General features: G+C 41.6%; 2 protein-coding genes across 7 annotated transcripts in view; one reads left to right on the top strand and one right to left on the bottom strand.

The window, feature by feature from the left end:
- The window catches only part of pde1ca (phosphodiesterase 1C, calmodulin-dependent a), a 156965-nt gene extending 143152 nt beyond the window's left edge, over positions 1 to 13813 (top strand). For 4 of the 6 annotated variants that reach the window (XM_029626636.2, XM_029626635.2, XM_029626641.2 and 1 more), the window contains 4 exons: positions 1590 to 1765; positions 2173 to 2472; positions 2995 to 3072; positions 10482 to 13813. In XM_029626636.2, coding sequence (XP_029482496.1) covers positions 1590 to 1765; positions 2173 to 2472; positions 2995 to 3072; positions 10482 to 10663 — 736 coding nt within the window. In that variant the 3' untranslated portion in view covers positions 10664 to 13813. Of the gene's footprint in view, positions 1 to 1589; positions 1766 to 2172; positions 2473 to 2994; positions 3073 to 4023; positions 9829 to 10481 lie in introns of those variants that run through there. The other 2 variants (XM_029626639.2, XM_029626638.2) reach the window with 2 other exon arrangements.
- Positions 13814 to 14272: 459 nt separating this feature from the next.
- Positions 14273 to 16105, bottom strand: ppp1r17 (protein phosphatase 1 regulatory subunit 17). Its single transcript, XM_029625951.2, has 4 exons — positions 15875 to 16105; positions 15312 to 15466; positions 14724 to 14900; positions 14273 to 14461 (listed from the first exon to the last, which is right to left on the bottom strand). Exons 2-4 carry the CDS (start codon positions 15388 to 15390, stop codon positions 14391 to 14393), a joined length of 327 nt encoding a protein of 108 aa, XP_029481811.1. The 5' UTR covers positions 15391 to 15466; positions 15875 to 16105; the 3' UTR covers positions 14273 to 14390.
- Between the last annotated feature and the right edge of the window lie 6567 nt (positions 16106 to 22672).

The following is a 22672-nucleotide window of genomic DNA, read 5'->3' as shown; positions in this document are numbered from 1 at the left end:
TGGCATGGGTCATCAGATCCATAAAAAGTTCTACAGCTGCACCATCAAGTGCATCCTGACTGGTTGCATCACCGCCTGGTATGGCAACTGCTCAGCCGCCGACCGCAAGGCACTACAAGGGTAGTTACCTCTATCTACATGTACATATGACCTCAATAACCTTGACTAACCTGTGCCTCTGCACATTGACTCTGTACCGGTACCCACTGTATATAGGCTCGCTACTGTTATTTTATTGTTGCTCTTTAGTTATTTGTTATTTTTGTAAATACTTCCTTAACACTTATTTTTCTTAAAACTGCATTGTTGGTTAAGGGCTTGTAAGTAAGCATTTCACTGTAAGGTCTACCTGTTGTATTCGGCACGTGACAAATAAAATTTTATTTTATTTGAAACCTAACCCTAATTCCTAAATCTAACCCTAAAACTAACCTTAGCTACTAAACCTGACCTTAAACCTAATTCTAACACTAATTCTAACCTTAACCCTAAACCTCAGAGAAATAGTATTTGACCTTGTGGGGACCAACAAAATCTCCCGAGGTGGTCACATTTTTGTTTGCTTACTATTTTTGTGGGGACTTCTGGTCCCCTCAAGTATAGTTAAACACATCCCCACACACACACAAATAAGGCCTGACAACATCAGCTGGGATCAACAACTGTCCTGCTGTTACATCAACAAAGTCATGCATCATCATCAACAGACTAGAAGGATTATAAACATTACTTGGAACGCTCATCCATCCCTCCCTCCAATTTCCTCCTCACCCCTGATTTGTCTCTTTCTCCCTGTCTCTCTCTCTCTCTCTCTCTCTCTCACTCTCTCTCTCTCTCTCTCTCTCTCTCTCTCTCTCTCTCTCTCTCTCTCTCTCTCTCTCTCACTCTCTCTCTCTCTCTTTCTCTCTCTCCCTTATCCGAGGCATATCTGGATAAAGAGGTTTAAACACTTCCTCACTTTCTTTCTCTGTCATACACAAACAGTCATATACACACACACACACACGCAAACACACACACACTAACACACACACACGCACATTAGTTGTAAAGTGGTTGTAATGACGTCATTCCAACCAGCTTTGCCCGCTAGACACACACTTGCAGATCGTGTTTGCAAACAGACACATCTGTCCACCTCCTCTTCTTACCCCAGCCTCTGCAACCCAGTCCATCTGTCTATGTATATAATGCTCATTATACACACGCAGGGTGATTATAGTGGTACTAGAATCACTGGGCTGTAAAACCTCATTTTGTCAATGTCTCAAATTGAGGTTTTTCAGTTCAGACATCCATTAAGCATGGCTGTGATGTCCAATCACATGTTCAATATAATCCCTCTGTAGAATCTCAATAGATTCTCAGTAGTTCAATCCGTTGTTTGGTGTATGACAGGTCAGTCAGAGAAGTGTGCCACAGTAGTGGGTTCAATTCCCGCAGGGATCATATCCAATGTATGCAACCACTGTTCTGTGGTTTAAGTCACTGTGGAATCAAGTGTTTGCTGTGGCCATATTCCCAGTAGGTATGTACGGTGTGTGTTACAGGCCAGGTGAATGACATTCTTTGTCTCTCTTTGTATACAGTCTGAACAGTATTCCAGTGGGGGATGGGAAGCGGTCCAGTGTGATCAGCACAGGCTCAGAGGGCAGCGGAACACTCAACTGTTCCCCGGGAACCATCGAACATAAGGGCTTCAAGGCCACCTGGAACGAAGAGGTGCACCAGAACAGAGAGAAATGGAAGACCCAGGCTGCTAAAGGTACACTGGGGCTCGGGCCCCTCAACCCCTCACAGGGAAGGGTCTGGCATGGTTGGTGGGTTGGGGGAGTAGGGTATGAGACAGAATGAGGAGGATGAGAAGTGGAAGACATAGGAGGCAAAAGGTACAGAAGAGCCCCAGGCAGGGGAGGGCTTGTCAGGGTGGGTTTGGTCCTGGAACAAAGAGGTGCACCAGAACCGAGAGAAATGGAGACCCAGGAGGCTAATGGTAAAGCAAAACAAAAAAATAGGTGGGTTATGGGAATGATCAGTCCAAGAAGATCCAAGCAGCTAAGATATACATTAGACACCCTACGCAGGATAGGGCTTGGTTGGGGGTTCAGTGGGTTAGGGAGTAGGTGGAGTAGGGCTCTTTCACACATCCAAAATATGTTTTTGTTCTGACAGATCTGGAGGAGAAAACCAAAAGGGAAGCAGAGGAGAAGGCTTCGCAGGAGGAGACAGAGCCTGGAACGACAGAAGAGAAGGAAGAAAAGAAAGAGGGAGATGAGGAAGGTACACAAGCAGAGGGAGAGAAAAAGGAAGTGGTGGAGGAAGCGCCCAAAGAGGAGGAAGGGAATAAGGACCCAGGGGGGGCCGTCGGGACCACAACAACATCAGGACCGGGACCGGGGCTGAATCACTTGGACCCCAAGGAGCCTGAAACCAGCAGCACCAGCACAGAGAAAAAACAGCAAGTGCAAAACGGTACGTTTTAGTTTACAGTCAGTTACATGCTCCTACAGATATGCTCTCCATTTATAATACTTGGTTTAAAGAAGTTGTGAACAGCATCTACTTAAAGTGCCAAGTAGTGATTAGAATATGGTGGACCGTAAGTTTGAGTCAGTTTGTCTGGTGGTCTTCTTGGTGCTCTCAAACTGTTGTTGCTATTGCTTCAGAAATGGTAGTGGTGAATCCTTGGCTGCTCTCCTGATGATTTTGTTGTAAAAGAGTGCCCTCTGCTGGTCAATTATGTGATTTTGATTTTGAAATTGCATTTTGAAACTGTTATCATATCCTCAGTGGTGTCAACATTCGTGACTACTATGAACATATCACTTCCTTATTCTCTTCAATAAGTCTGTATTTTATATACTCTGTGACTATTTTGTTTAATCAGTGTTGTCTGTCTGGGGGATGTGTGAGGCGTCTAGTGGACAGTGGTCTCTGGCTTGGTTTGTGCTGGGGCATTGTGATGGTTGATGACAGTGTTTTATTTGACTCCAGGGGAAGTCCCAGAGGACCTAGACTCACCTGACACTGACTCTGGCTCAGATGATGACAGTGAGAAAAACACCTCTGACGGTAAAACAGCATTTACTTTCCCCTCAGGGCGAACCTTAGCTACGTTTCCACAATCAAATACACGTCTCCTCTTTTTAAAGCGAAGAGTAGAAAACAAGCAGTTTCGGGTTATGACAAGGCATGGAAAAATCACATTAAAACATTGTAGTTTCGTCCTGCAATTCGAGTTTCTATCCAGAAAAAAAAATGATTTGACTAAGGCGATGATGTGACAGCAACAGGACTGTGACTGACTCTCCTGTGGAAACATGTCTAATGTCACTCACTCACACGCTCACTCACCCCTGCCGTCCTCCACCACCTCCTCCCTCTCAAAGGCCACCTCTTTCTATCCTTGATTTCTTTTATCCCTTCCCCTGAGTCTGTCCTTCGCGTTACTATGGTGACCGTGTGTTCAATGATCATTATCTACAGTCTTGTTCCAGCCTGACAGGGACTTTGTCATTGTCCCTCTATACATAACATGTTCTTTTGTTATCAGACTTATCTCTGAAACTCAAAGCGATTCTTCCCAGCAAACGCAATCGCTCTCATTTAGCTGTTAACACACTTTGACAACTGACTCTCAAAACCATCACCCCCAACCTCAGTTACGAAAGTGACCATGTACAATTTTTGGGGTCATAACATACCTACAGCTTTCCTGTCGTTTCGACAGATCTCCACGAGCGTAGACGTTGCTGACGCCTGACAGATTTTATAACACCTTGATAGGTATTTAAGTATCAGCTAACCACATCATATGTTATAGCAATTTGCCAGTCGATGTCAATGCCGATAACGTGGCACGCAACCATTGGTTGTTGCGTCAGCCTCGCCTTAGCTGTGGATCACAGCCTATATTGTCATTAACCCCTCCCCCTTCCCAGCATGCCATGCAGCGGTCCAGGAGACCAGGAAGTTGGAGCAGGAAGTTTTAAGTGTGCCATATGTCCTCTTCCCCTCCCACAGATACAGAAGAGGAGGATTCTGACGACAGTAACCATGACAGTTTACCTGCGTCTCTAGCGGCTGCAGCAGTGGCGGCTGCTCCTACGTCCAATCCAAACTAACTGCCCATTCAGTTCCCCAACAAAGACTTCATTTACCAGGGGACACCTTTCTCTCTCTCTCTGTCTAATGTTCCAGATTGCCCTCTGCTGGATGTGTACTGCTTTTATTTTGGTGTATTCTTTTTTTTCAACACTACACTCTTAGAAAAAAAGGTGCTATTCAGATGCTAAAAGGGTTCTTCGGCTGTCCCCATAGGAGAACCCTTTAATAACCCTTTGTGATTCCAGGTGGAATGCTTTTGGTTCCAGGTAAAACCCCTTTCCACAGAGGGATCTACATGGAGCCCAAAAGGGTTCTTCTATCTATGGGGACAGCTGAAGAACCCTTTAGGAACCCTTTTTTCTAAGAGTGTAGTTCCACTTGTGTCTGTCTCTGGTGGAATCCTTCTTTTCCGTCCACTTTTTTCTCCCAAATCAAAGTTGAACTTGCGGGTCCATGTGTTACCATGGTAAATGTGCTGGATTCATATTAGCACAAACATTGCGACCTTTGCCATTTCCTGAGCCATGATGGACCTATTGGCTCTTTCTTCCAACTGGAGAGGGGCAAGCACATGCACAGGCTGGTACATGAGAGGGTAAGGCTAAAAGACAGGACAGTGCTGCCCTGTGTTGCCCTGGCCTCCACACTAGCTAGGCCCTCCCAGAGGAGCTTTTAGTTTGCTCTGTGTATCTTTCTCTGCTCCTACTCATCACAGCAACATTCTGGGGGATGGAAGATTGGCCTGGTTTGCATTTGGACCTTCAGACCTTCTCTGTGTTTGTACAGGATGTGCATCTGTGTGTGTCGAGCAAAATGTAAACAACAGCCAATTTAAGAATGGTGTTGAAAGATTGGTGACAGAACTGTTTTTATTATTTCCACCAGTGTAATTCATTTTTATTTAACTAGGCGAGTCAGTTAAGAACAAATTCTTATTTTCAATGACAGTCTAGGAACAGTGGGTTAACTGCCTGTTCAGGAGCAGAATGACAGACTTTGTCAGCTTGGGGATTTGAACTTGCAACCTTTCAGTTACTAGTCCAATGCTCTAACCACTAGGCTACCCTGCCGCCCCAATGAGTAATGAGTAAAGTACATGAGATGTACATGAGTAAAGTACAACGACATTTGTCTTGTTTATATTGCATACATAAAATATATAAGATAAACGATTGTTAGATTTGTTTCGCTTTTCCATTTAATTTTGCAACTAGAATGCACTTTCTAACTAGCACACGTCACATAAAGTGGAATGAAGTCATGGTTACCCGTTAACATACAATCTAAATATGAAATCTGAAACGTATTGGCTTCATCATTGAAACGTCTTCTTAGAGAGAAATAACACATATTTAGTAATACTAAGAAACAATATTGTGTACGGTAATGTATATAAATATAATGATGTATTGTGTTGATCTATGATTCTCTAGCATTAGAATTCCCATATGTTTATTGTAAAACTAAAGAAAAAAGTAACTATGTCCAGAGAACCATGATTGATTCATAAGTTGTCTCTAAATAGTATGTCATGTTATTCTTTTTTACAATGTACTGTAGGTGATTTATGTTTTCCACAGTGCAGGTTTGATTGATTTCCAACCATCAAAACGTTATTGTGATGATATCATTCGACTGTTATTAAGCCAGGCACAACAACCATATTCCTTTTACGGGGCGGGGGAAATCAACCGTTTATAACATGTTACAATGCCAAAATATACTGCATATGTGTGCTTAGGTTTCGTTGCTTACTTTTCTCTCTAGTTCGTGGCATTTCTAGCTAGGGGAGTTTCCTGGTTGCCAGAGTATAATATGTATTTATTGTACATAACATTTCTATGTTATTTATGAATTATTGTGTATAGTTATCATTTGAATGTCTTAATGTGGTCGACAGAGAGAAGTAATGTTTCTAAGACTTCTGATGTACAGTGTCTCTGCTGAATCTCTGCTCCCCGATGACATGGATGAGTGGGTTAATGTTTCATTATTTCGAAGTAGTGTGAATTTGTCATTATGAGTTGGTTATTTGCGCTTTGCACTTCAACTCCAGGACTTCTTCTGACTTTATTTTAAGACACTGCAGCTCAACACAATATCCTCATATCCTCAAGTCTTTCTTTATCAAATGCATTGGTGCATACAACGCATGAGAGTTTCCCAGCATGAGGAGAAGAATTGGGTTGAGAGAGTCAGTTAATTCCCACTCAACGTTCAACTGTGATGTGAAAACTTTGTTGAAACAAACGTGGAATCCGATTGATCCATCTTGATTTACCAATACATACGTTTTCTACAAATCATTCACAGCATGTAAATAGAATTTAATTTTTTTGTGTTAATAAATTAATTTAGCATTAACAGAATTATTATATCTCAAAAACAAAGTAAAACACAGAAAACGAAACAAACAGAACAAACTCTAGGTTACTACACGTAATGAAATGTAGAAAGTAAAGAATCAAAATATTTAATGTTGTGTTCAAGAAGCAGACTTATAGTACATGTACAGTATTGACTGGGTCATCTTTGGGGTTTTCCAAAATGGCCTCCAGGTTCACTGTGTAGAAATTCCTGTTGCCTTGACCAAAGATAGAAAAACAACAGATATTATAGATATGCTAGAGTTCAAATGAAACTCAATCTACAAAAGGGTAAATACTTCTGTTTTAAGCTCCTCAAAATGATTTATTTTGCTCCAGAAGGAAGAATCTTTGCCTTAAAATAGATATGTCTTCACTACTCACTTCAGTGTTGCCCTGTAGAACAGTCTATATGTCTCAATCTAGCTAGCTTGCAAGCTTTTGTGACATATTTCAGCACAAGATCTTGTCAGTGTTGAGTGATTGTAAATACTCTGTGGCAGCTATCCCTTTCCATGATTTCTCCATGTTGTTTCTTGTGATACAAAGGGATAGGGTCTGTGTTACCTTTTTTAAAATTTGATTTACCATTACATATATTTGTATCTGACCGCTACCCTGTGGTACTAGTTCTGTCATTCGAAATCGTACTTAGTCATGCCTGTTATCTGGACTGTGGAACAATGTCATAGTGAAGAATCCCTGGAGAACGTAAAAACATGCACAGACCCATTTTTATGGCCCCATTCTCACGCCTTCGTTTACTATTTTATGACATGCAATCTTTGTGAATTTGCTCCCTTTACTTCAACTCAAAACCAGCAATCTCATGCCTTCCTGAAACAGCGTCATATATTGTCAGATATTTACATTTTGATCGGTCAACATACTGTGTGTGAAGGGTTTAAATGGACATGTGTAAATGAGGTGATAGGTGAGTATAGAATCTATAGGTCATAGTTTTTTGTGAATTGGTGTGTGAGTGGGTATATGAAGTGCAGTATGCTTCTATGTTCTATTGCTAGGGGTTAGTATAGGTTGATATCGAAGTATGACGTTATTGATAACAACCTATTGCCAGTACAGTAAATTTGAGGCACACAGTTTAGTAGTGCCAGTATAGTAATTTCTGTGACCCCCACTTTCTCTATGACCAACTCATCAGCAAACCCTGGGATGAAATCACTATAGACGAAACCATGTTCATCTTGTTTTGTTTTTTCCCCGACATATATCCCCCTTATTTCAGTTTTTTTTACTGTGCCGTGAAATACTATTTGCCCTGTCTGATTTTCTGCAGTATTGCACATTTTCACAATGAATTTGGTCAGATCTTTTTATGGGTTGTAGTCACAGGAGGTTGGTGACACCTCAATTGGGGAGGACGGTCTCGTGGTAATGGCTGGAGCTGAATAAGTTGAATTGTATCAAATACATTAAACATGTGTTTGATTCCATTCCTTTTGCTCCGTTCTAGCCATTATTATGAGCCGTCCTACCCTCACCAGCCTCCACTGGTTGTAGTGGTATATAGAGGGAGTCTGGGAGAAAAAATTAGGTAACCAAACATGCACTCTTCAGGTGTGAAAAAGTTATTGCCGCCCCCCAGTTAATTTCACCCAATTAAAGGGATAATTACAGTCAGCTGTTTGAGTCCTTCGGTTAACAACCAGCCCTGATTTGGGCCAGCACTGCCTAATATAAATCTGACTAACTTTTTGGTCCTTACCATCAGATTGAATTTGTCAGAGCACAGGTTTTAGAGGCACATCATGCCACGATCAAAACAAATTCCTGAAGACCTCCAGAAAAACGTTGTTGATGCTTATCAGTCTGGAAAGGGTTACAAAGCCATTTCTAAGGCTCTGGGGCTCAATCGAACCACAATCAGAGCCATATTGTCCAACAGGACAATGTTTGGGACAGTAGTGAATTTCCCAGGAGTGGCTGTCCTGCCAAAATCTCTCCAAAGAACTCTAGAAAAACATCCAGGGATATCTAGGTCTCTCTCGCCTCGGCTAAGGTCAGTGTTTGTGATTCCACCATCAGAAATACACTGGGCAAAAATGGGATTCATGGCAGAGTAGCAAGGTGGAAACCATTGCTCACTAAGAAGAACATGAATGCTCATCTCAAGTTTGCCAAAATATCGCCTGGATGATCCTCAAGAGTTCTAGAACAATGTTCTATGAACAGATGAGTCTAAGGTAGAACTTTTTGGCTGACATGGGCCCTGTTATGTCTGGCGAAATCAAACACAGCATTCCACATTAAGAACCTCATACCAACGGTCAAGCATGGTGGTGGTAGTGTGATGTTTTGGGGATGCTTTGCTACATCATGACTTGGATGCATTGCCATTATTGAAGGAACCATTAATTCTGTTATATTTATTTTATATTTTTCTACCCCTTTTTTCTCCCCAACTTTGTGGTATCCAATTGGTAGTTACTGTCTTGTCCCATCGCTGCAACTCCCGTATGGACTCGGGAGAGGCGAAGGTCGAGAGCCGTGTGTCCTCTGAAACACGACCCTGCCAAGCCGCCCTGCTTCTTGACACAACGCCCGCTTAACCCAGAAGCCAGCCGCACCAATGAGTTGGAGGACACACCGTATACTTGGCGACCATGTCAGCGTGCATTGTGCCCGGCCCGCCACAGGAGTCGCTAGTGCGCGATGGGACAAGAACATCCCTGCCGGCCAAACCCATTGAGATGTGGCAGGACCTGAAATTAGCAGTTTATGCTTGAAAACCCACAAATGTCACTGAGTTGAAGCCGTTCTGCATGGAGGAGTGGGACGAAATTCCTCCACTCACTGTGGGAGACTAATTGATAACTACAGAAAACATTTGATTGCAGTTATTGTAGATAAAGGTGGCATGACCAGTTATTGAGTATAAGGGGGCAATTACTGTTTCGCACGGGGGCATTGGGTGTTGAAACGTTCTTTAATAAATAAATATGTCTAAATGGTTTATTATTTGTTCACTCATGGTCCCTTTTATATAATATTAGGTTTTGGTTGAAGATCTGATAACTTTCAGTGTAAAAAATATGCAAAAAAGAAAATCTGACGGGGAAAATACTTTTTCACAGCACTTACTTTATGTATTTGAAGCCATAACGATGTATACTTTTTTTCTGTGAGTATTGCTTAAAGGGGTTTCATTTGGTAATCATCAAACCGGTTGTCCTCATGTTTTTTCCCACTTTTTTTGTCTTATTTTGTTTGAATTGAAGATTTTATTGATCACACACCAAGAACAAACTGTGCAGCAGGCCATGTGGTGGTGTTTGTTCCAACGCTACGTTAGTGCACTGTTGTGACAATAAATCTGAACTCAAAGGGCTCAGATCACGACTCAGTGTCTTCATTGTGTCCAGTTTAAAACTTTTTGTAAAACCTATTATGTAGTAAGCACACAAGATGTTTGTATTGTCAGTACTGTATGTGTGAGGTCTAACACCAGACTACCTATAACAGAATAACCCATAAAAGTACCCTACAATGGTTTACAAAATAATAGAATAAACAATAGATAGCACCACATCAGATCTGGGTTCAAATACATGTATTTCGTTATTTGTTATTTAACAAATTATTTGCTGTGTTTTTTTTAGTATTTTCAAATAATGTGGACTGAATCAACTGCTTATATTGGAAATATTTGAAAGTATTTTCAATTACTTATTTCAAATACTATTTTCAAATGTCTGGATTTGAAAATAGGAGTGTATTTGAGTCAGTGTTTTTTAATTATTTTCAAATACTTTCCAGGTGTATTTCCAAATACATTCCAGTATTCAACTACTTGTCTTTCAAAAAAAAATACTTGAAAGTAATTGAAATACCTTAAATAGTATTTTAACCCAGGTTTGCACCACACACACATATACTGTATCTGCATATGAGGATAGAGATGTGTCCATGTATAAAATAAACAAAATAAAAACCTTGACGATGGTTTTTCCCTGACAACTGACATGGTGACCTTTTCTTTTGCAGACTTGTCAGGCTCGGAGGGCTATGACCTGATTCGCTACTACAAGAGACCCAGCTACTGTGCCAACTCTCACCTAGCACTACCCTCCAGAGAGAAAGAGAGGGAGAGAACCGAGGGCAGGCCCATCGACCCCAGGAGCAGAGTCAGGAAGCTTCAAAGCATCTCCCTGCGCTGGAGTAAGTGACATCACAAGAAGTGACCTCACAGGAAGAGACCTCACAGGAAGCGACCTCACGGGAAATGACATCTGTAGATGTTGCAACCCACGTTGTTCTCACTTAAACTTATACTGGTGACAAGGCAAAGCTGTACCTAGACAATAGATTATTCAATTATGATTTTATATATAGTAGTTAAAGAGGAACTGACAGTGTTATAGACCCATTCAATCTTGTTAAAATATGTTTATCTACCCCCCCCCCCCTGGAAGACGTTTTTATGTTTGGGAATGACGTTGAGTCAGGTATTTGTGAAAATTTGGGCAATTAATAGACTCCCTTGTAAATAAAAAATAATAAAAACGTGTCAGTCTTGTCCAGGCCCAGACTCTACACAGACCTGTGAACCATAACCAATCTGAGCTACAGTCGGCCTATATGCAAATAAGCCATTGCCATATGAGGGGATTCGGTTAATGCCACGGGCATGCCCCGCCCCCCTGGGTGAACCGGGTTAGCATTGATTGCAATCTATTTGGAACCGGGCTGCCTCCCGGGCATGAGCCATGTGAAAACAAAAGTGACATAGGTTAACTAGAGTCGTGGCCCGCACAAAAATCGAATTAGCATAATAAAACAATGCCTGTCGCAATCTGTCTGTTTAAGCTAGATAAATCATTTTTTTTGCATGGGCGCGGCTCAATCCACCACATCCACTGATGTTGGCCTTCCGCTACTGCGGTGGAGGGTGGTAGAGCTACAGTAGTGTTTATCAGACCAGGAGACATCCCGGAAATCTGTCTTTTCACGGAAACGTCTGCAGAGTACAAACGGTTTAGGCTAGAAACGAATGTACACCACTATGGAAAGCTGAGACACTCACGAAAAATGATGGTGCCCACTGGGCAAAAACTTGCTGAATCAACGTTGTTTCCATGTTTATTTCAGCAACAAAAATGCAATGTGTTGACGTTGAATCAATGTGGAAGACTGATTGGATTTGAAAAAAAGTAAATCAACATAAGGAAATTATTGCTTTTTTTACACCCAACTTTGAACCTAAATCCAACGACATGGTGAAATTCTTTGTGGATTTCACATTGAATTAAGGTTATTTGTAAATCAAAACTAGACCTGTGTTCTCTGTTTTGCTCTAAGACCCCCACAAGCTTCACGGGACTTGGTACCACAATGTGCCAACTTCTGTCTGTAGTGTCCGAACTGTTTGGGCTACCCCACGATTGAAAGCTAAGACTATCGCAAACACGTACAAGCCTCACAAGACATGACTTAAGGGAACCCAGTTCAGAGCCAGAAAAATTAATGGAAGTCAATAGGGCATTTCCACATGAAAAAAATGAATTCTGAGCTTTCTTATATCTCTCAGATATAAGACAGACACTTCAAAACATATTTCCTTTTCATTTATCTGTCAATGCGTCTCTATGGGCTAATAGCAATAAGGACCAGGGCTGCTACAAAACATGTGGTGAGCTGGCATTTGCCCCAGCACTTTTAAATCAGGTAGGGCAGCGCCCCACCACTTTTCATTTAATTTAATATTGACAAAATAGGCACAAAGTGCTGTTTATTTGTTGTTGTTTTTTTACAGATTTTTGCTTCATGGTTTGTCTACTCGTGCACAATTTGTCCTTCACATCGGAGTGCTGCGTGCCTGTCTTGACCAATCAGATTCAAGAAAATTGCAAGGTCGCGCGGGCCAGGCACAATGCACAAAGCTTAAGGCACTCTCCACTTTCCTCCGGTATTTATTTAGCAAAGGGGATAACGCATCACTCCAGTCAGACACAAGCAAAAACTCTTTACAAAAATGTTGTAGCTGCCTACACCTAAACATTAGCGATCTGACATGCTGTGTTGCATGCATGCTGTGTTGCAGTCTGATCAAATGTAGGCTACTAACAACACCAACTGCATACCGTCTACTATGCCCTGTCCCTCTGACCAGGGTAAACTATGTGGGAATATTTTCTATTTATAGCTCATTTGTTTGTGTTACAAAGAAATGTTAATGAGATCAAATTTGGTAAATATTCAAACTTGGGCTGACTAGGCTACCTAGACTTTTTCCCCAATGAAATATTAACTGGAATAAATCAATAAACATAATAGCTGACATAGACATTGAGTAACTTTTTTATTGGGCCTACAATTGAATAGTGCAAGCCTACGCAATGCAAATCTGAATAAAGCAAGCGCAGCCCTGTGAGTTCTATTGTCCAATTATGTTGCTGTCGCTGTGTCTGTATCAGTGACGGCTGGTGGGAGGAGCTAGAGGAGGACGGGCTCATTGTAATAGCGGGAAGGGAATCAATGGAATGGTATCTAACACATCAACCATATGGAAACCACGTTTGACTTCGTTCCATTTATTCCATTCCAGCCATTGCAATGAGCCTGTCATCCGGTAGCTCCTCCCACCAGCCCTCTACTGGTCCTTTAAAGCTAGTCTAGCTTTAAAGGAACCCACCAGATGTAATTCCTGCCCTAGATATTGTCTATTATATTGACAAGATAGTCAAGTGATCGCTCTAACAATGGAAATATATGTCAAAGATGGAACACGTGGGAGGAGGAGAGATCAGATGGGACCATTCTAGCCCATGAGAGGACAGATAAGCACATGAACAATAGGCCATAGAGGACTCGTCTTTGCATCTGTGCCTTTATAGCATCTGGGACAGCATGGGCAGCACCATTGAGGCTCTCTCTATTTTAAAGTAGTACATTTTCTTCATTGGCTGATTTCTCTGGCTCGGAATAGCGACCCAGTTGACTATTTTAAAATTGTGGAAGTCCTCAATGGCAATGTCCATGCTAAAACGGCTAGATCCATAATGAGTCCTCTATATACTGTATCTCTATGACAACAAGTACAACTCTGATATTAACACATTTTGCGTCCACTTACATCAGTGCATTCGTAACAACCTAACCATTATGAAACTTCTATTAAATCAAATAAGCCTCTTGTAGCAAATTAGCGATTACATTTTTTGTTGTCCAAATTTGATACTCTTATTGACTTCCATACAAAAGTTATTCAGTTCGTAGGCTTATTTACACAAACAGATTTGGGCAGATTAAAACCTCTCGCTTTGCCTCTTCTTCTCTGCCCTAGAGCAAGAATGCTTGTTTAGGTTGCACCTCTGATGAATGAGGCAGGCTACTTATAGATGTTTTAGAATTGGGGGTGGGAAAGAACGTCATGGTGATTTCGACGTGGACTGGAGAAACATCAACAAATAGGGAACTGACAGCTGTCAGTGTAGATAGCTAGCATGCTAACCTTAGCTAGCTAGCTAGCTAGCATCATCTGTTGTTGCTGGGTTTTTTTTAACTGCACCATATTCAAAAGAATAGCCAGCTGGCTAGGCTGGTTCTGGAGCTGGATTTGACATAACCATTTAGGGAAAACTTTGCCACAGATGGAAACCAGTAACTTTGACTTTGCATTCTATTGTTTTCTCCAACGTTTTTGCATCTTCCATAAGATATATGCTATTTTCTACATTGTAATGGCCACGGTGCAACCTTTGGCTAAATACAGTATATTATATTGAATGCATGCATTGACAACATCTTTATACCTTGTTTATGAAAGATAACAGCCACACATTGTAGAGCTACTTTTAATAAACATGTATAGGCTACATATTAGTAATGTGACAACAGGAAACAACGATGTCAACAACAAAAAATTGTAGGCAAGAATCTCTCCTCCAATGACTTCTAGTTCTTTCCATCCTTCTCTTCATCCTCCATGTGAATCATTCTCTTCTCTCCTTTCACCATCCTCACACCTGAGGAAGGCAAGTGACTCAACACATAAAAAAGAATGGTAAAAGATTCATACTGAGAATCTGTTACGACACCAACATCAATTTATAAGGTCACAATGTACAGAATGTCACCCGTATAAATACATTACTGTCCATAATTTAAGCATAGAGGTTACTTACACATCTTGTACATTACGTCAACATATTAAGCCAAACCACTATTTTACAGTTTACTTCAAGTCTCATTTAGTCTCTAACAGTAACACAAGAGAGTGAGACTGACCTGGTATGAGTGGAGGAGTGTTGAGGACGGGCGTGTCTTTCCTGCGTGGTTTCTTCAGTTCCTGCTCATGTGGCTGCTCCTCGGGGTGCACTGCCTCAGGACAGTGTTTCCCCTGCACAGCTCTGGTCATCCCTGCCCCCTCCTCTAGCAGGGTCCTCACAGGCTCCACTATCTGATCTGTTACACAGAAATATAACATACATGTTATTTATATTTATACAGTAACTATGAGATACGTGTTGTTTTGTTGCTATTGATGAGATAGTCACAAAAATGGCACGGAAACTTGTGGTTTCAAAGAATAGTATTGCGTATTCGATTCCATACAGATATAATGCAGTATGTGGTTGTGTAAAGTGGTGGTATTTCATAGTGTGTGTGTGCGTGCGTGCGTGTGTGAATCTACACATACGTAATCCCCATCACGAATACACAGAGGCATTGTGTGACAGTAAGCAGACCTGGCTGCTGTCTTACCATCTGTCACTGTGTTGGTTGGTCCCAGTGGAGATCTGCTCTCTCTCTCTCCTTTTCTCTCCTTTCTCTTTCTGTTTCCCTCCCCCTCCCCTCTGTCTCTCAGATACTCACAGTGGTGCTCCTGTCCACCCGTCAGTCTGTGTTCCGCTGTCTCCGGGGGCGACCTCACACAGCCACAGCCTGTAGACATCTTCTCCTCCTCTTCTCTCTCTTATCCTCTTTCTCCCAGTCTGGACCCAGATCAGATAACACAGCCCAGTCTCAGTCTGGACACACATAGATCCATTATTTATGCTCATGTCAATAAGGGACTTCAACACATCAGGGAAACTGTAGTCTGAGATTGTCTAGCTTTGAATGACTCAGTTAAAAGTTGATTTTGACTTGATAAAACCCCTTTCTGTTAATACTGTGTTTTGCTCTAGTTCAACTGACTGTTGCAAGTGGATAAATTGGTAAACTGGCGTAAATCTCCTTGCCAATTAGAAACATGAATATAAATCACAATTGCATAAATACATCTGTAATGTGATAAGAGACTCACTAAAACTTTTCACAAGCGCTACAAAGCAATGGTAATGCCATTCGGAGGAGAGAGTAATAAACACAGAATAGACAGAGACAGACAGGAGCTGTAGAGAGAGACAGATAGAGATGTAGAGTGTATATCTCACCTCAGCTGTGCAGTGAGCAGACAGGACAGAAGGAGTGAGTGCCGGGCCAGATCAAAGCCATGGTGTTAAGTAGCTCGGAGGAGGAGCATCATCACCACCCATCCGCCCAGTCCACTGTCTCCATTAGCGCCCGTTGTCACGGTGACGGGAGCCCTCTTATCCTGTGTCTGCTGGACCGCTGTCCAAATGGTATGATGAATTTGAATGGGATCTTAATTAGCAAACTTCAACAGGTTCAATGACAGCAGCAGGGCCCGTGGGGGGGAGGGAGGAGGAAGGTGGAAGGTGGAAGGATGAGGGGAAGAAGACAGAGGGCAGAAGAAACGGAGAGAGGAATAGGAGACGGGACAGTGGCAGAGGAAAGAATGAGACAAAATTGGAGGAAAGGGAAGATTAGGAGAATAAAAAAGGGTGACATGGATAGGTGGAAGGGTAGATGTTTTATTTAACCAGGCAAGTCAGTGAAGAACAAATTCTGATTTACAATGACAGCCTAGGAACAGTTAACTGCCTTGTTCAGGGGCAGAACGTCTAATTTTTACCTTGTCAGCTCAGGAATTCGATCCACCAACCTTTCGGTTACTGGCTCAACGCTTTAACCACTAGGCTACCTGCCACCCCAATGGAGAGCAGATCGGTTAAAGGAAAATCCCAGATGTCATGGAGTAAGCTTACGCTACCCGTTCAACCAACCCCTGCTTTCGGTTATTGATATCCGCTCTACCTCCTCTGTCATCCCATGATATTATCTTTCGATATGAGATCAGTGATATTTCCCCTGAGCACAATACTACATGTGATATGACTAATATCCCGTGTCTAATTTCACAGCGCTAAACTATTCAATTTGATTGTTTTAGTCAACTTTATTTTACAATAGCTTGGTGGCTTTTTTGATTAAATGTACATAATTAGTTCTCAATTTCACCCAGGTTTCAACTAAATATCTGCAACAGTGCTTCAATGTTTGTATTTAGTGTTTTATTTGGATCCCCAATTAGCCGCTGCCAAAACACAACAAATAAAATACATAAAACTAGATAATTCAATGCCAAATACAAAATTCACACAAAATAAATACATGCAATTTATGCACATCTAGCAAGTGGATGGGTTATCTTGGCAAAGGAGAAATGCTCACTAACAGGGATGTAAACAAATGTGTGCACCAATGTTTGTTTTTTTGTGTGTATGGAAAGGTTTGCATGGGACCAACATGGGATCAGAACTACTGCGTTAATATCTTTTTGTTCAGTATATTTATAAATGTCTGTCTCTTCACAGTCCCCGTCGTGCCTTAAGGTGTTATGTTATCTGGTTTTTGAATCTTGTTTTATTGCTAATTTGAGTTACCTGGGGTGACAGAATTCCATCTATTCATGGCTCTATTTAATATTGTGTGTTTCCCAGCCTCTGTTCTGGACCTGGGAACTGTAAAGAGACATCTGGCTGCATGTCTTGTGTGGTACAGATGAGTGTCTGAACTGTGTGCCAACTGCTTGAACAGACAGTTCAGTACCTTTAACACATCAACACCTCACACAACAACCAATAGTGATGCAGTCAATCTCTCCTCAACTTTGAGCCAGGAGAGATTTACATGCATACTACTGGCAATACGTGCTGCTCTGTTCTGGACCAATTGTTACATTCACATGTCCTTTGCCACACAACTGGGCAGTAGTCCAGGTGCGACAAAACTAGGGCTTGTAGGATTTAGATCAAGAAAGCAGAGAAATGCCTTATCATGGACAGACCTTTTCCCATTTTAGCAACCAATGAGTCTATATTTTTTGACCATGACAGCTTGCTATCTAGGGTTACACCCAGCAGTTTAGTCCCCTCAACTTGCTGATTTGCCACATGCAATAATATATCTAAATGAGATTTAGGGTTGTGTGAGTGATTTGTCCCAAAAACAATGCTTTTAGTTTTTAGATAACACCAGCCCACTGATAGTTACCCATTCTAAAACTGTCTGGATCTCTATGTTAAGTGATTGGGTGTCAGTGATTTATATTACTGTTGTAGCTGACATGTATACAGTTGAGTTGTCAGCGCACATAGACTCACAAGCTTAACTTAACTTCACTAGGGTAGGGGGCAGCATTCTGAATTTTGGATGAAAAGCGTGCCCAAATTAAAACTGCTTTCTACTCAGGCCCAGAAGATAGGATATGCATATAATTAGTAGATTATATAATTGGTAGTCTGTGAGTATCACAGAACTGATATGGCAGGCAAAAATCGGTGGAAAATCCAACCAGGAAGTACTATTATTTTGAAAGGCTGTTTTTCCATTGAAAGCCTATCCACCGTACAAAGACTTAGGACCCAGTTCACGGTCTCTATGGCTTCCTCTACATTGTGGCCAGTCTTTAGGCATTGTTTCAGGCTTTGACTCTGAAAAATGAGGGAGATACAGCACTTTCAATCAGTGGCCAGTTCAATCATCAGCCATGCGCCTGATCGGGAATGCGCCTTTCTTGTTTCTCCTTTCCTATTGACGAAGCTTTTGTCCCGTTGAAATATTATTGATTATTTATGACAAAAACAACCGGACGATTGATTTTAAACATCGTTTGGCATGTCTCTACTAACTTTTATTGTACTTTTTAAAAACTTTTCGTCTGGACTTGCACGCGCCTTAAGCATTCGGATTACTGGACAAAACGCGGACAAAAAGGAGGTATTTGGTCATAAAGAGGGACATTATTGAACAAAACAAACATTTATTGTCTAACATGGAGACCTGGGAGTGCCACCAGATGAAGATCATCAAAGGTAAGTGATTAATTTTAATGCTATTTCTGACGATTGTGACACTCTCCTTGGCTGGAAAATGGCTGTATGGTTTTCTGTGACTAGGTGCTGACCTAACATAATCGCATGGTGTGCTTTCGCAGAAAAGCCTTTTTGAAATCGGACACTGTGGTTGGATATACAAGAAGTTTATCTTTAAAATGGTGGATAATACTTGTATGTTTGAGGAAATGTAATTATGGGATTTCTGTTTTGAATTTGTCACCCTGCAATTTCACTGGTTGTTGTCGAGGTGGGACGCCCACTTCTACCAGAGAGGTTAAGGTCGGTGGAAGGTCATTGGTAAACACAGAAAACAATAATGGCCCAAGTCAGCTGCCCTGTGGTACACCACACTCAACTGAATTTGCTTTAGAGAGGCTTCCATAAAAAATACACTGTGTTCAATTAGATAGGGAACTCTCAATCCATGATAAAGATGTAAATCCATAACACCTACGTTTTTTCAGTAATCAATGATATCAATAGCTGCAATGAAATCTAACAAAACAGCTCCTAAAATCTTCTAATAATCAATGTCTTTCAGCCAATCATCAGTCATTTGTGTCAGTGCTGAGCATGTTGAGTGCCCTTCCCTATAAGCATGCTGAAAGTCTTAATTATTTCTCTGTAAAATATCATTGGTTGATTGAACTTCTGCTTATTTGTAACTAAATCTAAAAAAGCAATGGACATTTATCTGACATAGTTGCCCAGTTATGAAAAACAAATGTAAATGGTAGGTTGTGCAACATGACCCTACATAATCTTTCTATAGGGGATACCATTGACTACATTACCAAGTTGCTGAGAGCATAGAAGCCTATTCTATTTGTAATAAATTAATTACATAACCTGTGTTGTCTGCTTATCACAAATAAACCACTCATGTTTCAATCAGGCGGGGCCCTTTGAAGTCTGATGGGAGACTGGGTTGTTGATGTGTTCTTGTCACATGGCATTTTCTCCTCTAGTATCAAGCACTGTGCAACTATGAAAAACAATCCCCCAGATAAAATTAATGAGGCTTCGCTGTACCACTGTTTCCGAGTTCTCTAGAAAAACACAGATTTGTTAACGTTATTCTTGCACCATTACCATTGCACCATTAAAATAGATTTTGTCTAGCCCAACAAGGTGAAATAAAAAAAATATTGTCCTATAGAGACAGAGTAATTGCATCTTTCTGTAGGCACCAACTCCACCATTGTTCGTTGTAGACACTTCCTGGAAGCTGAGAAATGAATGGCATTTTTGTAGGGTTTTTGGATAAATGCCAAAAATACGGTCTGTGGTTAACACGAGTTTAGGAGATTTTATACGGTTTGTTCAATCAGATAATCGTCATCAGCTAACGCCACTTTGTGAATTTTTAACCATTAATGTAATAATAAAAAAAGCACATGAAGGCGTCATAATTCATAAAGGTCAGGCTAACTGACTGATATTCTCTCATGGAACAAAATAGAAGATCTCTTAAGATTGGTGTTTACCTCAGAACCTTATTTTCTGTGTTTCTCTCTAAACCCTATAATAGAGTTTTTAAACCCTGAGACGCAACATCGCAAGACCTCCGGGAACACGTGTGTACCGTAGACCCTGGGAGTCAGGAAGCAGGTGCATATGGTCAGTTTAATAATAACGGACATGGAGAGTTACAAAACGAGAGAAGCGTCTGGACATGAAAACGGAACCAATACTGCCTGACTCTACGGAGTGCTAGATAAAGGGGAAGTAATTAAGGGTAATGATGAAGTCCACGTGTGCGAAATGAGGCCCAGGTGTGCGTAATGAGGGTTGCCAGGTGTGCGTCTTGATGGGTTGCCAGTACCGGTGGTTATTAAACCGGCGAAGTCAAGCGCCGGAGTGGGATTAGACGTGACTTCTCCCCCCCACCCCCTTTCCCACCGGTGTGCGGCTCCAGCCGCAGGACAACACAGGCCAGGGAGAAGTCCACAAGGGCGAGGAGCAGGCCGGTCCGGAAAACGACGGGAAATATCTCGGATGATGTTGGGATCTAGAAAGTTGTCCACTGGAACCCAACACCGCTCCTCTGGACCATACCTCTGACACCAATTTTCCAGTTGCTCTCCAAAATCCATTTTGGAGAGCAACTGATTACAATAATAATTCCATAATGGGGTAATTCTAGCCAATGAATATAGCCTGTAGCAGTCTACTGAAACACAACTTGCCATGTTTTTGGACAAATCAGGGCTTGACTGGTTTCTAACCAAATTTTGGAACATAGAGATGAGGGGACGGTGAAAGGTGAACGATGGCTGACAAAAATAGAGGTACGTTCGATAGTTTTTCAAGAGAGAAACTAGCTCTCCAACTAGCTAGCTAATCAACTCTGATTTCAATATTGAAATAGGTAGTTATTTGGTCTATCAAGGAAGCTAACTAGCTAATGTTAGCTGGCTAACTAACATTTAGCCATGTGTTTTAACTGAAGCCAAAGCTGCTGTCTATTAGTTAGAAAGATGATTCAATACTGAATGTGTGTGATAGGCATAGTTTCTCTACTGAAAAACTAATCGAACTCATCTCTTTTTGTCAGCCATCGTTCACCTTTCACTGTATGGTCAAACATTATGTTAGAGAGCAGTCAAGCCCCGATTGGTCCCAAAAAAATTCAGTAGACTGCTACATGCTATGTTTATTGTCTAGAATTCCCCCTTGTTATAAAAGTATAGTAAGCAGTTGCTTGAGTAACATGGACATGGTGTGAGAGGGCCAAAAGACATCCATGTGGGAACGTATTTGTGAGCGCAGTCATTTCTGAGTCTTGACATGTACTAAGTATTTCTTCAGGTGAACAAAAATCTCTGCTCTCAGAAAATATTTACTGCATGCAGAAATGCAGTTAGTTCTGCTTGCTCAGTCTCACTCGCAAGCTCTCAAGTTGAATTTGCTCGCACCATGCTAGCCTGCACTCTTCCTCTGCTCACTCGACCACAGTTCTCGACTCAATTGTTTCCTCCCACAATTATGTTTTATTTTGGTCACGGGCGCCATATCGCGGCTGTTCGACTTTTGAATCTGAATTAACACCATATACACCAATATGGTTACCGGAGTGTGGGTGCATCGAATGGAAAGAAGTGCAAGTGTGAAAATGAGTGGGTTTGTTGAAAGCGCCTTGTTTTTTTCCCTTCCGTTTCTTACCACGCAACTAATATACATTGAGGTACAGTACCACTAGAGTTTAGACTTCTGTTTAAGCCAGAGGGTGAGTTTAAGTCGTATTTCAGCTTCCAGGAAGTGTGTACAAATCAAATTGTATTTGTCACATAGTGTAGCGTGTAGCGAAATGCTTGTGCTTCTAGTTCCGACAGTGCAGTAATATCTAACAAGTAATCTAACAATTCCCCAACAACTACCTAATACACACAAATCTAAAGGGGTGAATGAGAATATGTACATATAAGTATATGGCCAAGCGGCATAGGCAATAGATGGTATAAAATACAGTATATACATGTGATGAGTAATGTAAGATATGTAAACATTATTAAAGTGGAATTATTTAGAGTACATTGTATAAAGTGACTAGTGATCCATTCATTAAAGTGGCCAGTGATTGGGTTTAATGTAGGAAATAGACTGAGTCAGTGATTGCTGTTAAGCAGTCTGATGGCCTTGAGATTGAAAAACAGCTTCTGTCTCTCGGTCCCAGCTTTGATGCACCTGTACTGACCTCGCCCTCTGGATGGTAGCGGTGTGAACAGGCAGTGGCTCGGGTGGTTGATGTCGATGATGATATTTTTGGCCTTCCTGTGACATTAGGTGCTGTAGCTGTCATGGAGGGCAGAAAGTTTGCCCCTGGTGATGCGTTGTGCAGGCCGCACCACCCTCTGGAGAGCCTTGCGGTTGAAGGCGTGATACAGCCATCTGCCATGTCTGCCATCTGCCTGGTACAGTTGACACCGACATTCATCCGTGAAGAACACACTTCTCCAGCGTGCCAGTGGCCATCGAAAGTGAGCATTT

This window comes from Oncorhynchus nerka, linkage group LG22, assembly GCF_034236695.1.
Source record: "Oncorhynchus nerka isolate Pitt River linkage group LG22, Oner_Uvic_2.0, whole genome shotgun sequence".
Taxonomy (NCBI): Eukaryota; Metazoa; Chordata; class Actinopteri; order Salmoniformes; family Salmonidae; genus Oncorhynchus; species Oncorhynchus nerka.
This window is presented reverse-complemented; position numbering and strand designations above follow the sequence as displayed.

Excerpts from the sequence above, each read along its gene's own strand:
- ppp1r17 (XM_029625951.2), bottom strand. The coding sequence starts at position 15,390 with ATGTCTACAGGCTGTGGCTGTGTGAGGTCGCCCCCGGAGACAGCGGAA. Across the intron at positions 14,901-15,311 it reads GGGTGGACAGGAGCACCACT|ATCAGATAGTGGAGCCTGTG; the intron begins GTGAGTATCTGA and ends TCTGTGTAACAG. Across the intron at positions 14,462-14,723 it reads CACTCCTCCACTCATACCAG|GTGTGAGGATGGTGAAAGGA; the intron begins GTCAGTCTCACT and ends TGCCTTCCTCAG.